This window comes from Pholcus phalangioides, unplaced genomic scaffold, assembly GCF_987345545.1.
Source record: "Pholcus phalangioides strain wild (caught in Gottingen) unplaced genomic scaffold, Ppha-v1.0 ptg000014l_1, whole genome shotgun sequence".
Classification (NCBI taxonomy): domain Eukaryota; kingdom Metazoa; phylum Arthropoda; class Arachnida; order Araneae; family Pholcidae; genus Pholcus; species Pholcus phalangioides.
Window position 1 is genome coordinate 21,416,419 of NW_028301607.1, and position 15,557 is coordinate 21,431,975.

Genomic DNA, 15,557 nt, shown 5'->3' on the forward strand with positions numbered 1-15,557 from the left:
GAATGCTTTTTGCATATATGTAAATTTCATATCTGGTGGTTAATATTATTAGTAGTTGGTTTTTTGATCAAAATGAATTCATTAATTTAGGAGGAGTAAATGAGAAAAACTTTCGAAAGAGATGTTTTTGTTTTCGGCACTTGAAAATTATGTTTGAATTTCGTTGCTGTTCTATTTGTTTTTCTCGGAAACCAATTTTATTTGTCACAGTTTATCGTTCGATAAATATATAATTGTCAGATGTCTAGCGTGTGACAGTTAATTTTTCTAGCGTTTTCAGTATACGCTTGTGTTAGCATAGTCGTTACCTTGTTATATGTGTTACTTAGTTTTATGATATTACAATGGTATGCTCCACTTTATGCACATAAAGTGTTATAATATAGAAAACCCAAGCGTAAAATATATCTTTCAAAAAATCCTATCAAATACTTGAGCTTGAACAAGAGAGCTGTGTGAAATCAAATTTTTTTTGTTATTTTTTAATCACAATGAATATTCCATTTCAAGTCATCCTGTATGGTTACCTTAAGTATTCGTATTCATGCACTCTTTGGATTTTTTGGCAGTTGCAGTTTTGTTGTGCTTGAGGATGACAGATATGAACTTCAATGGAGATTGTACAGAGCTGTGTCATCAGCAAATGAAATTAATTGACCGCTTAGTTTCAGTTAAGTCGTTTATGTAAATTAGAAATAATGTGGGACCCAAAACAGATCCCCTGGGGACCCTTTTTTGAACCTCGAGATAATACAAATACAAAAACAACGCCACAACAGGCAAAATGCTCAACGAAGTGGCTGAGAAAAAGATGCCTATAAAAATATGGATGCAATATATTTCAAAAATATAACAACCTTATTAAAAATGCAATTAACAAAAATTTTAAACAATATATACACATGATAAAATATTATACAATGCCCATAAAGAATGCTTATGGTTGTCTTATTCTAAGTATGGATAGCTTCTCGATTTACCCCAACATGTTTATCGTATTTCTTTTTAAACGTGTCAATTGTGTTACAATTTACTACCTCCGGGGGTAAGCTATTCCATTTATTAACACAACCCTATTCGAGAAAAATTCCCTGCGACACCATAGCCTTGCATTGTCCCTCACCAATCGATACTGGTGTCCCCTTGTAAAAGCAGTCGATTGGTGGTGTACTAAAAGTTCATGGTCCATCCTACCCATCCCATTGAAAATTTTGAACACTTCGATCATATCTCCTTGACACCTGTATTCATCCAATGTAAACATATTCAAGAAATGAAGTCTCTCTTCATAACTCAAGCCCCGTGTGCCAATAAGGACACGCGTAGCTCTTCTCTGCACCCCTTCAACTAAGTCTATGTCCCTCTGCAGGTATGGTCTCCAAAACCTTACAGCATACTCCAGTCCAGGACGAACTAAGCCTCGAAAAAGTGGAAGAATGACTTTAGGAGAAAGCGAAGAGACCTTTATGAAAATGAGACCAAGCATTCTATTCGCTTTTTTGACCACCGCTGAACAATGTTTAGAAAACCTAAGCTGCTCGTCAATGAGAATTCCCAAATCGGTGACCCTAGTTGCATCCGGGATAGTGACACCATTCAACTCGTAAGAGACCCGTGGGTTGTTCGAACCAAAACGAGCGACCATGCACTTATCAACGCTAAACGTCATGCTCCATTCATTTTCCCATGCTGCAATCCTGTTTAAGTTGGTCTGGAGCAACTGCCTATCGTTTCGATTTCCGATTACCCCCCCATCATCTGCGAATTTGCTAGTAATCTCATCGATACCCTGATCGAGTTTATCGATAAAAAGTGAAAAAAGTATGGGGCCAAGGACACTTCCTTGAGGAACTCCACTTGTGACGCCTGTCCAACCAGAGAATTCCCCGTTCACCATAACTCGTTGCGATCTATCTCTTAACCATGATTCTATCCAATTCAGCAAGTTGCCCCCAATTCCAATCTTGTGTAAATGCTTCAAGAGTTTACCATGTTGGACACGATCGAACGCCTTCTGGAAATCAAGGTAAACAACATCTACATTTTTGCCCTCACCCAAAGCCTTCGTCATGTGATCATAGAAGCAAAGGAGGTTAGTTACACATGATTTCTCCTTCCTGAACCCATGCTGATTATCCGACAGTACATTATTCTCGTCTATCCACTTCACAAACTACCTTTTGATGATAATGCCTTTTGGTGATAACTACTCATTTATCGATTTATAACTACTGCTTGTTGTCTGTCAAAGTAATATGTTTTGGACCATTCCAATATTCGTACTCGTATACCATCTCTATGTAATTTTTGTTAATACAGTCAAATCCACATTATCAAATGCTTGTTTCAGGTATTTTCATTCAGTATTTTCATTTTCTTTGAAACCGTATTGATTTGGAGCCAAATATAAGAATTATATTATTCTTATGGTTCAAAAAATCTATTAGTTGTTGATTTACAAATTTTTTGATTATTTTAGAGAAAACTAGAAGAAAAGATATTGGTCTATAGTTTATCCTTTCATTTTGGTCTTCTTTCTTATAAATTGGGTAGACAAGAGAAAATTTTAATTCATTGCAGAGAGAGAGAAATAATTTCCACTGATGGATTGTGGTGAAAGCATCCACCACTGGATGGCACTGTCTGCGTAATAAGGAAAAGATTGCCTGCATGATGGAGAAACTGGGATTGTATTTGCCACTCAAATCAGACAGTCACATGGTTCGCTCATATCAATGTAATATGTTCTTGTATATTCTGTTGTGTTAGTTATATAATAAATGTTTATTTATGTTTGAATTGTGAGGGAAGTGTGTCCTCATTCCTTTTACAACAATTAGTGAAGCAGCCAATCCAGAATGCTCTTCTGCTTAATTTCCATTCCGCCTTCGCCGTTACCTACTGTCATGGCGACGAATGTGAAACTACCACCTTTCTGGAGCCACGAACCTGAACTCTTCTTCAGCATCACAGTCATCAGCACGTTTAGTCCAGACGAACTGAAGCTTGCGGAACCATTACTTCAATCCGCGAAAGCAACTGAAAGCACCTACAACAACCTCAAGGATATTTTACTTTCCAAAGATGCCCAATCAAAGCAAGCCGAAACCAGGCTCCTGCTGCAGTTATCTCTCTCTCTCTCTGAAGTCAACTTCCTACAGCCCTTCTAAGTATGCAAAAACTTTCTGAAAATTCACTCGCAGACGATTTCCTGAAATCAGTTTCTGAACCTACTCCTGATTATTTTAGAGAAAACTGGAAGAATCTATATTGGTCTGTAGTTTATCATTTCATTTGGGTCTCCTTTCTTATAAATTGGGTAGACAAAAAAAAATTTTAAAATTCATTGTAGAAATAATTTCCACTGATAGATGAATCAATGAGGTGTTTAAGTACATCAATATTGTAGGACACATTTTTTGATATTTTTGGAGTTGGGCCATTATATCCACACAGTTGCTTTAGTTTAATTTAATTAATTTATTGTTTTTTTCAAAAAAGGGATGTCAATATCAGTAAACTTTCCCCCGCCTTTTTATCGGTCATAGGTCCTCAGCTGTACCTCCACTATGATTTCAGGACGAAATAACTGGATTCTAGACTTCCAAAACAAGAAAACAACACTTTATTTAATTTATTATCCAACACCTCCAACGAAACTGTCCTGTCTCTTCGGTACAAACTTTCACACTATCCCTCTTTTTCGAATGTCTCAAATCTTTCTCGTTTCTCTCTCTCGCGACTCCTGTTTCTGTATAGGAAGCGTTGGTATTTTTGTTTGGTTTCATCTTCATGAAAAACATTTTCAAAAGATATGTTTGAGATGAAATTTTCAAATCTTTTGTAGTTAATTTTTGTTGTAATGTAATCTGGTCATTTTTAATACACTTCTGGTCTTTGATAATCAATATATTCTAGGATTGGGTAATGGTCTGTAATACGAGTTTTAAGTATAGTAAATTGTTGTATAGAATTTCTCTTTGTTCTGTAAAATGCATGATCGATACATGTTCCACCTCTATTTGTTTCTTTAGTTACAGATTTCTGCAAAACATTGAAACCATTTCCAGCCATTATGTCTAGATAATTTAATATTTTGTTAGTATAATTATCTAATATATTAATACAGGGTGGACAAAAAGTCCATAGAAACTTTAAAAATGCATAAAAACTGGAAAAATAACCAAAATAAAGAAATGGTTTGCAGAGCTAGCATCACTAGGTCATAGGAATTTTTTTAAGACAGGTGAAAAAACTCAAAAACAACCAATAGATGGCGCTGGTAGGAGCGACTTCGGTGAAAATATACAAATGAGACGGTTATAAGAACTTGTGCTTCCAACCTACAACCACTTCACCATTGTAAACCATGTATGTGGACCTACTGCACTCTGCCGTTACTGGATTTGTGACTTGCCTGCAATATATGGTGGTGGTCATGTGGAACACATACCGCTGTAATAAACGATTTGGAGCCATTCTGTTTGTTGTTTCGTATCTTTTCTTTGACTTGTGTATTTTAACGCCACCTATTGGCTGTTTTTTTAGGCTTTTTTTTCCTCCATCTTAAAAAAAATTCCAGTAGCCTAGCGATGCTAGCCCTGTAAACCGTATTTTTATTTCAGTTATTTCTCCGGATTTTATGAATTTTTAAAGTTTCTACTGACTTTTTGCCCACCCTGTAGTTATACCTTCAGTTACAAGCATATCTCTCCTAGTTTTATTAAAATAAAAGTATTGAACTCATTAAACTGAGATATGGTATGTGCACAAGACCTATAAAGCAATAAAATATCAATATCAAAATCTGGTAAATTTATACATAGAGCTTCAGCAGTTTCTATTTGACTTTGATTTAATACTCTTTAATTGCTTTATTGATAAACATGATTACACCACCTGATTTGTTGTATGCTCTGCAATCAGAATATATGTAATAATCATTCATGCAATCATATAGTAATATTATATTGATTTGTGTTTTCTTTAACCTGAATTTCTGTTAGGCATATTATATCAAAACATTCTGGAAGTGATCTTAAGAACACTAAAAAATGGTAAAAATCAGATTTCAAGCTTTGTATGTTTAAAATCATGATATTTAAATGTTTATTGGATTTAGAGGGATATTTAAAAATTTATCCATATCACTTATTTCCTCCAGAAAAGGTTGCTTTTGTCAATGGTCCATTGGAATTTGGTTCATCATTACATATTTCTCCGAGGTCTTCCTCATCTCTAATTCTTATGATCCTGGTGTTATCAGATTTCCGGGGGAAAATTTTACCATCTTTGGTTCATGCATATTTGAAATCGTAGTTCTTTCTGAATTCTCTCGTCAGGAAAAACAGATGCTTACTTTCCTGGAAAAAATGTTAGTTGATATAAATATAAATTCTGCTTGATGTAAAGTTTGATTTATGGTGTTCGCTGTGAGCTAGTGCATCTTTGCTTTTTGGATGCATATCTTTGATGCTTCACTTGTAAACCAAACCGAACAATAATTGGTTCTGTTTTATTTGCATTTCTCATTGGCACTATGCAGATTCTCTATTTCAGTACTCTCCTGTGCATCTATTTCTTGTTTTATCTTCTCAACGATTTCCAGGACATTTTTTGCAGCAACTTCAGGAACTCTGTTGATTTCAATATTATTTTTTGGACTCTTGTTTTCCATCTCATTTACTCTGGCTTTCAGGTCCTTCATTTCTTTCTTTAGGTTGAGGTTTTCTAACTTTAGCTCTTGATTTTGTTTGTTTATACATTCAATGTATTTCACATCATCCATTTTTTTTCACTAGATCTTCTACACACTGTGAGTTGCAGCTGATTGATTGTTATATCAATCATTTCCTTGTTTATTTCATTTTGCTTTGTTGATAGATTTTAATTTGCCACATGAAAAGTGCCTTCCATTTTCTGTCGGGATCTCCAGTACCTTTTCTATTTGTTCCGATCTTGCATCTGTGCTGGCTGGTGTTTGTTGCACTTCAACTGTTTCCACATCGGTTTTACACTGCAAGCACAAATAAGCATCTTTTTTTGCCTTGGTCATTTTTCAGTGAACTATCTCTGTAATTCCCATGCAGACAGGATGTAGCAATTTTGCACATTTTTTTATCCACAATAATGTTCTTGCACTTTGCACACTTCATTTTTATTTTATTTTGGATCATTTTTTAGATTTACTCCAGCCAAAGCAAAATGAAAGAAATGACTTGGTAACAACAATTTTTTGCCAAAACAGTACTAGCAACCACAGATAATTCTTTTCTGTCTGTCCTCCAAATATACAGGGTGCATAGCAAACAGGGGGATATGGTATTTTACTGGGGAACCATTGATCCTAGAGGTATACTACCAATTAAAAAAGTGTCCAAATAAGGTGCAGTACTCAGATATGTCATTCATGTTGCAAAGGGTTGTATAGTAGGGTGGAATAAAATTTTTTTTTTCGAAATTGCTATTGTAATAGAATTTAAAATATGCCTTTATGTGAAGAAATGCCATTCCTAATTTTTTTCTCCAAAAATTCAAACTTCTTCACGTTCCTCATCACCCCTAAAGTTTTATGCACGTGTGGAATTCTGTAACATGACGCTGCGGAGGAGGTTTTCCTACTCCCCTGAACACGTGATTCGTTCAGTGACCTCGATGTAATTCCCTTGTTTTCAATATTCATTTGCAATCACAACTTGCCCTTAACTGAGAGGGTGTATAGCAGTCAAAATGATGACCAGAAGCTTTTATTGTTGTGACATTTTAGGAAATCCCCTAAAGAGTGGGACTTTCGGTTTTCGCCCACCTATGGCGATGTTAAGCTTTGTTATTTGTTGACTCAACGCAATATGAAGGCACAGCAATCAAGAAACGATCCAGCTATTGCAGACATTCTTGCAATCACAACTTGCCCTTAACTGAGAGGGTGTATAGCAGTCAAAATGATGACCAGAAGCTTTTATTGTTGTGACATTTTAGGAAATCCCCTAAAGAGTGGGACTTTCGGTTTTCGCCCACCTATGGCGATGTTAAGCTTTGTTATTTGTTGACTCAACGCAATATGAAGGCACAGCAATCAAGAAACGATCCAGCTATTGCAGACATTCTTGAAATTATTGTGTCAAAGATAGAAAATATTTAGAAAACTGCTTCAATTCCTATGGTTTCTCACCACTAGATATGCAAAAATTTCAAAGACTTTTACTGTAAATACAAGAATCTTGAGAAAAATATGAAAGCAAGGAAAGATTCTCAAACTTTCAAATTGAACTTGAAATCTGTTCAGTGCGAAGCACAGAAATTGTTCAACATTGCAGCAAGCAAATGTGATTCTGAAGACTTGAAGTGTGACAAGTTGAGAAAGGTCCCAAATTTAGAGCGAGATTTCTTGCAAGATCAAAGAAGTACACACAAGATGGCCATTGGTCGAGTAGATGTCCCAACAACGAAGAAATTGAAAAACAATGAACAAAGGAATATGAAAATGGTATCCTGTTTGAAGTCATCTCAAGAAGAAACGGCGGAAACTAGTTCATCAACCACTGAAAACTCATCTATATCCAACGATTCTGAGGAAATTTATCTATATGAGCCAAAACACAGTTTGCCGTTGAAGTTAGCATTTCCATCTACCAGTACTTGAAGCTGGTCCATCAATCAGTGCCGAAGCAAGTTCATTTGCTTTTGAAGTTCTACCATCATCCTCTCAGATGAGAAATAAATTACCAAATGTTGCTCTTGCTTGTGATAGAACTGGTGTGTCTGATTGATCAGCTGCAATTATTGCAAATGCTGTGCTGGAAGATGTTGGGTTATTGACGAAAGAGAAGCCAAATATGACAATAGACCGGATGAAAATAAGGCGTGAAAGAGCATCACAGAGAGTTCTTTTGCAAGATAAAATTCCTAGAACAAAATGTGCGAGGAATATATTTGATGGTCAAAAAGACAAAACCTTAGCTAATGTCAAAGGAGGTGATTCTTTCCATAGAAGAACCATATCTGAAGAACACATAACTATATTGCAGGAACCCGGGTTAATTTATCTCGGTAACACAACTCCAAGAAGCAGTAGAGCAAGGGATATAAAATCATGAATCCCAGACTTTTTGAAGCAACATTTTGATAAGATGCATCTAGATCAGTGTTTCCCAAAGTGGGCAATATCGCCCCCTGGTGGGCGATGGAATGGTCTGGTCCAAGGGGGCGATATAACCTACTTATTTAACATAGGATCCTATGGGTTTACGTGAGTTGGGGGACGATGAGAGGAAAATATTTCTGATGAAGAAGGCGATGGAACAAAAAATTTGGAAGACTATGATCTAGATGGATGTTCCATTAGTCCACACGGGCTTCAAGGTGATATCGGACAAAGATTGGAAAATTGTGAAAGATTGCCTATTGTGAAATTTAAGCCAATCTCTAATAACCTTCCGATAATGGGCAGTAAGAACAGTGATTTAAGTGAAGATCAGAGATATCTAGTGGGAATAGTACGGGCAAAGAACTGGGAATCAAGAGAATTCTGAAAATTAGAAATGAAGGATTATCAGAAGCAGAAATCCATATATTCCATGTTCCAAAAATAAACTTTTCTGCTAAGCACTATTCGGAACTATGTGCATGTGATCAAGTGCGAGTGACTGAACCACCTATTATAAGAAATCAGGAACTAGACCCACAAAAATTATCTGAACCTGCTTTTCCAAAAAAGATTTTTATAATGTGCACTTAGAAAAGTCTTTTTGCTTGATCTTTAGGGTCCGTGAGGAACCTCAAGATATTAAAAATATTTTCCTAGATTTTGGTATAACTTCTTAAAACCTTGAAAGGCATCTTTCTTTTGAATACTAAGGCAACATCAATTTCCAAAAAAAGTGAAAAAACACCCTTTTTTCGTTCCACCCTATTGTATAGCTATTAAAATTAACTTTTTATGCCGTCTCTGTGCGTCCCAAAACCCAATTGTTACCAACTCTTCTGATGCCAACTAAAACAAATTCCACATTTCCAAGTGCAATATTCACTTAAATATTTGAATTCAAAAAATGGAGGAAAGTTGGGAAAAAACTGCATTAAATGCGAACAAAATGTCTTACCCATATTTGAAACTCTTTTTCCCCCAACTTTCCTCCATTTTGTGAATTAGAATATCTCAGTGAATATTGCACTTAGAAATGTTGAATTTCTTTAGTTAACATCCACAAATGCATAACAGGTGCTATAAGATCACTTATTCCAATGCCAGCACTAGATTCCCTAGTTGTGGTCCTTATCACGATACAGAGGAACATCAATTAACGAGCATAATTTGTTCTGTGAACATGCTTGTTGTCCAAATTATTTTTATACTGAATCAACTTACCCATAGGATTTTTTTTCATTTGAAAAAATAAAATATTCTTGAAAAGTTTATTTAACATTATGAAATAGTACATAATAAATAATATGAGACACAAATTCATCAAGAGATCACATGGATCTGTACTGATGAACACAAAGTATCAACAAATAATTACAATGCAATTACAAGGACAGAACAAACAAATAAACAAAAAAGAAAGAAAAAAAAAGATAGTTTATATTTGTAGTAAATTTAGTAAAATAATGGAAACTGAGATGATTCACTCCACAATTATTCATTCCCAAATAAAAATGAATAAAAACAACATTGAATCAATAATAAAACGTAATAACCCAAAATATTGTAATAAAAAATGCAATAAACACCATAAATTAACATTAAAAAATGTGCAACGGCAATGGTGCAATGGCATATGCTGTCATAACCACCTGACTAGTTAAAGGTGAAAACTGTAAATTAAAAATCATTTGTGAAATTTTCTCCTGATATGAAGTAACCAGGGCTCCCACTCAAAACATCAGAAAGAGTAGGATAGAGAGGGTACCTCTCCTCCTTAGACAACATAATTGTAGTGTAGTAAAAAAAATCCCTAAAGAAAAGTTTTTAGAAAAATTAAAAAAAAATTTGCATAGCACTATTTTAATGTCTTATAAGATTGATTCGAGCAAAGCAAAATGACTGACTGAATTGATTTGGTTACAAAAACAAGTTTTGGCCAAAATAGGTTGTGTTAGCAACCACATCAAGTTATACCACAATGAAGTTTGGCCTACAGGTGCAGTTACTTTCTTTCTTTCAAACTGAGCACAACTCAGGTCTATCACCATCTATGGGTGATTTACTACCTAGTGAGTTGTGCCAGAAGTGTAACTATGTGTGTACCTAACAGTATGAGTGAATTTTTAGTGTTGCATTTGATTTTTCAACGCCGCCATCTATATTTCAGAAGTGAAGTGAGTGATGTGTTATGATTGAATTACATTTGTACTGTTTGTAGGTCTGTTGCTCTCTGTGGCGAGACTTTTTAAAGGGGAGAACAGCTCACATTAGCGTCTCGAAATTGGAACCACACAAAACCAACTTCAGCCGACCACCACTGTGGCATTCGAACCTGGGACCTCGTGACGCGAGTCCGTCACTATGACCACTCGACCACCACAGGTACAGTTACTGATATAGTTAGAAGCATTTTTTTTTGTGCAAAATATATTTGCAAAAAATATATTTTTGCATATACATGTATAATATTGCTATTAAACAATGCATACGTTGTGATATTATCACGTGAGCAGCCATGATGAAATAAAAGCGAAATCGTTTATGAACTCTGGTGTTTGGCGATTTAAGTTGCCAAACGTAACAGCTGGAGACAATAATTACCATCGTAATAATCCATGTAGTGCACATGCACACTACAAACTTAGAAAAGTAGCTTTTATGAGGACTTGTCCTCTTGTGGACATGGGCAGAAAATGTCAATAGTAGAGATTCTATAAAAAATCATTTTTATCAGAAGCAAAAGCAAATATATGTATTAATTTGCTAAAATCGTTCTAAATAAGATAAAATCGTAGCAGCAGATATGCTCAAACATTGGCTGTTCTAATCACTTCCTCTGCTTTCACGTTTCCTATTACAAAGGAAGATATTTTCTCTTTTTCCCTCTATATTTGAGGAAAGATTCCTCTTATTTTTCTGGGCAATGCTATTCATCACCATGGGGCATGCCTATTATAAGGATCATCGCTTCAGAGAAAAAAATAAGGACTTTTTCAGGAGTGAGTTATAAAGGCCCTTCCAGAGGGAAAATAAAAAGTTTGGACTTTTTAATGATGTATGAACTCTGAATGTGTTCGTGGTTTGAGATACTATGTTCGATGGAAATTTTTATTCCTCTTGACAATGCATTTGACATATTTACTCGTTTACAATTTGTCTTTCCTTCAATGCTCCTGGTGTATAGAAAAAACCAGGCAGTGCTGGGTATTATAGCTAGTTTACAATATAGTTGATTTTACTTAAATGGTACAGAAAGTTTAATATTTAACTTACTATTGGAGAGTTGGAATCAAAAATATCCAATGGTATTATAAGTTGAGGAGCTGCAATTTCAAATAGGATGTACCATTTCTGTCTCTGAAAAATAGAAAAAACAAAATAGAGATATTTGTACTGGTAAAGCAAATTAAATGTAGTAGTTAGAAATGTTCAAATAAAAACAAATTTTCCATATATTACCATCCTTTCATGACATTTTTTACCTTGTTTCTGAGACATGGAAATGTGAACAGACCTTGTAACCTACACACAGAAGGTTATCTAAAACTGAAGCGCATCGATAAATATACAGACCACTAGCAATATAACATGAATGAATGAACGCCAGGGGCTCCGCCACTGGACTTATCCTGTTGCCGAGATCTCTTCCAGCCCAGCTTCCATGGCAGAGTCTGGAACGAAGTGAGTGCACCTAACAGTCTGAGTGTGTAACTGGTGTTGTGTCTGATATTTCAGTGCTGCCATCTATACTTTCAATTGTGAGTGAAGTGTAATGATTGAATATTTGTAATGCTGTAGGCCTGTTGCTCTCTGTGGCGAGACTTTTTAACGGGGAGATCGGATCCTCACGATGCGAATCCGTCACTATGACCACTCGACTACCCAGGGGCGTAGCATAAATTTCGTTCGGGGGGGGGGGGACCACTTTCATTTTGGGGGGGGGACCAAAGTGACAGAACAATGGATTTGGCCATCTTTTTCCCTATTTTCGGTCATTTTCTCACATTTCTGGGGGGGGGGACCAGACCCCCAAGTCCCCCCCACCCCCTCGCTACGCCCTTGCGACTACCACAACAGCGTCAATGAATGAGAATTTTCTTTTTCAACTTATTTTACATTTAAATATTTGCATTTTTCTTCAATGCTATTCCCAGTTCATTGAAAAATTAATAATGGAGTTCAATACTGTAAGGTTCAGGAGGAATGAAATGAGAAAGCTCAGGAGAAAACTGAAATTGTGAGATGATGTTTTGACATTTGATAAGTGGATTGGGAAAATTCTATGTTGGTTTTTTTGACCAGAACAGATTTATGCCTTGTCTGGTACAATAGTAAAAGTTTGTTCCTTTAGAAATCATATAACTGATTAATTTCACCCAGAAATCATAAAGAGAAGTAGAACTTTCACTCATTCTTGTATATTGATTTCATCAGTCTTAATTGATAAATTATTTGTAAATGATTTATATACTATATCCAGAACTTACAGAAGGTTTTTTATGTGAAAAGAGGTTTTTGAATGTATGCTGCAGTTCTGCTTTGGTATGTCTTTTCAAACTTTCATAATGCTTTCGAGCAGTGGATGAGAAACCAACATTGGCGCACATCAAGTTTTGATCACAGAAAAAACTAGTCAGTACTTCAAATAAATTCACATTGAAGGTGATAGCTAATGATTTTGTTTTCACGGATAATCTGAAAATAAGAAGAGAAACATAATTTCAGTATTAAAAAGACAATATAAAGTGAAAATCCTATATGATGATATTATTCTTGGTCCCAATCCACTTTTCACAGTGTTAACACACTTCATCAACAACGATAATCTGTAATAATGATATGTTTCTCGAGTCCCATGAGTGTTGTTATATAGGTGTTTCATTGTATAAAAGATATGAATGTGATTAATCTTTATTGTTAGACAATTTACTTATCACTAGATAAGCCTAAAAATAAAGCAATATTGCTACAGATGTAACAGTTGTTTTCAGAGATACTTAGCAATCAAAAAGATGATTTTTAAATAATTCACATATATAAAGAAAAGATTCATTTCAAGGAAACTGATGTTTCTGGATTTTATGCCGAGGTGAACTCTGAAAGAAAGGTCATCTGGTCTCTACTGGGACTGGAATCCAGGCCCTCTTGCATTCTGGGCAAGCATGCTGTCATCTACACCACTGGAGACACAACACTGCCCTCCTTATTTAACGCACTGTGGCACAAGGCTATTTGCTCAAGTTAAGAAAGGCTATTAACGCCTCTATACTTCAGCATCTAGCGCCACAGTGCATGAAATAAAGAAGGCAGGGTTGTGTCTCCAGTGATGTAGATGGTAGCGTGCTTGCTCAGAATGTAAGAAGGCCTGTGTTCGAGTCACGGCAGAGGCCAGATGACCTTTCTTTCAGAGTTCACCTCCACATAAAATCCAGAAAATATGTTTCCTGGTTATATTGGGCTGAGAAAAAGCTGTCTATCTTCAAAAGATTCATTTGATAATTTACTGTAAAACTCACAATATAAAATTGAACTTTACTGACCCAAACTGATTGGGATCAATTAACAACAAATTTATACTACCAGAGTTCATCTTTAAATATAAATTTTTCTTTTGAACAGCAATGATGGTGGAATCTACACATTTAACAAGAACTATAGACCTGATAATTAGAGTTATCAATGATCAAGAGTCGATAAAACTGTTGACTATTTTTCTTTCTTATTTTGCTAAAGAATAGTTTTCAATGTGAAATTGAAAAAATTTACAGTATAAATTTTGTTAAAGAAATAGATTTGCAAAATAATAGTTTATTATATAGACTGGTGTTTCATAACCATTTTGATGTCTTGAACCTCCCGTAGCAAATGTCTATGCAAAGCTGACTTCCCACCCCCCCCCCCTTTAAAAATAAAAATTGTAAATTTTTTTTTTTAATAATTCACGTGTTATTGACATTGAAGTAACAAATTACAATTTTACAACACTAAATGTTTCATTCATGAAATAGAATTATAATGTTCCCAGGGACCCCTTACAAAGTACTGACAGACCAAAGGTAGAAAATGCTAATATAGGCATTCTACTGTGTGATTGCAAGAGGACTATCTCAGAACTGCTATAAAACAAACAAGCAGATTGAGTTTAACTTACAACACTGATGCCCTAGTACCCGTTATAAGTAATAATATAAATAAACAACAAAATGTTTCCCCGTTCGCAAATGTGAAAATATGAATGTTATAAAAAAAATTTTATTAATACTTTTGTATACAGTACCCCCCACCCCCAAAATGTATTGCCCTGTCAGTTCTAAGGCTAAAAAAACGTTTTTTAAAAAATGGAGAAAAGTTGCAAAAAACAGTATAATTGAGGGGGGAGGGGAGCATTTCCCACTGGTTTGTTTCTCTCCAACTTTTCTCCATTTTTTGAATTTAAATATCTCTGCAAATATTGCACTTAAAAACATGGATTTTTTATTCATTTTCTATTTTTTGCCTTAGAAGAGATGGGGCCACAATTTTTTAATTGGGCTTTTTAGCACACTGGAACTACTACTAAACCATAGATGCACTTCATCCACATTCCTCTGCAAAGCTTTTAATGAATTGGTGCATGTTGGAGTGTATGTGCAGTGAGCCTGAAGTGAAGTTTGTTTCTGTGTAATGCTTGTTATGTGTAGTGCCATCATCTGCCATCAGTTTTTCTAAATATGAGTGAAGTGTAATGATTGAATAATTGTATCCTTCTAGGCCCCCGCTGCTCTCTGTGGCAGGTCTTTTTAATGTAGAGATCAGTCTGAATTTGCGTCTCGAAATTGGGAACCAACTTCAACCAACAACGACTGTGGCGACGGTGGCGTTCGAACGCGGGTCCTTGCAATGCAAGCCTGTCACTATGACCACTCGCCCACCTCAGCAGCAGTACACTAGGACTGCAAAAATTTGAATATTTTTGTTTTTTATGTGTACCATCCCTCAAAAAAATTACATCATTTAAAGAAACTGCATGTCATTTGTGAACTTTCAGTAATTGGAAGTATACTTCTAAAGCCAACAGTTACAGAGTCAGTCTTACAGACAAACAATTTGAATCACCCTGTTTAGCAGAACCTCAATTATTCGAGGTAATGGTGGGGAAGAGTATCACAGATAACTGAATGCCATGGTTAAACAGCTACACACACACAGGGTTTATTTGTCGGATGTAGCTAACCAAAAATATTCTTTATCTGAGAAGTGGTGTGAAGCTTATATTACATTAGATTTTATCATTATTAATTGAAGTATTTTTTCTTTGTAAAATATCTTTTTTTAATATATACAGGGTATGTGCAAAACATTTTAACATGCATGACTAATGTTAATTATAGTAAAACATTGGTGATTAATTTTTTTGAGACATCCTATTTTC

At 35.3% G+C, this 15,557-nt stretch overlaps 1 protein-coding gene across 4 annotated transcripts in view; it reads right to left on the bottom strand.

The window, feature by feature from the left end:
* Window positions 1–15,557, bottom strand: part of Vps13D (vacuolar protein sorting 13D) — a 561,523-nt gene that overhangs the window by 477,515 nt on the left and 68,451 nt on the right. For all 4 annotated transcript variants that reach the window (XM_089241869.1, XM_089241867.1, XM_089241868.1 and 1 more), the window contains exons 16-17: window positions 12,634–12,841; window positions 11,420–11,503 (exon numbers count right to left, since the gene is read on the bottom strand). In XM_089241869.1, the coding sequence (XP_089097995.1) occupies window positions 11,420–11,503; window positions 12,634–12,841 (292 nt within the window). The remainder of the gene's footprint in view (window positions 1–11,419; window positions 11,504–12,633; window positions 12,842–15,557) is intronic.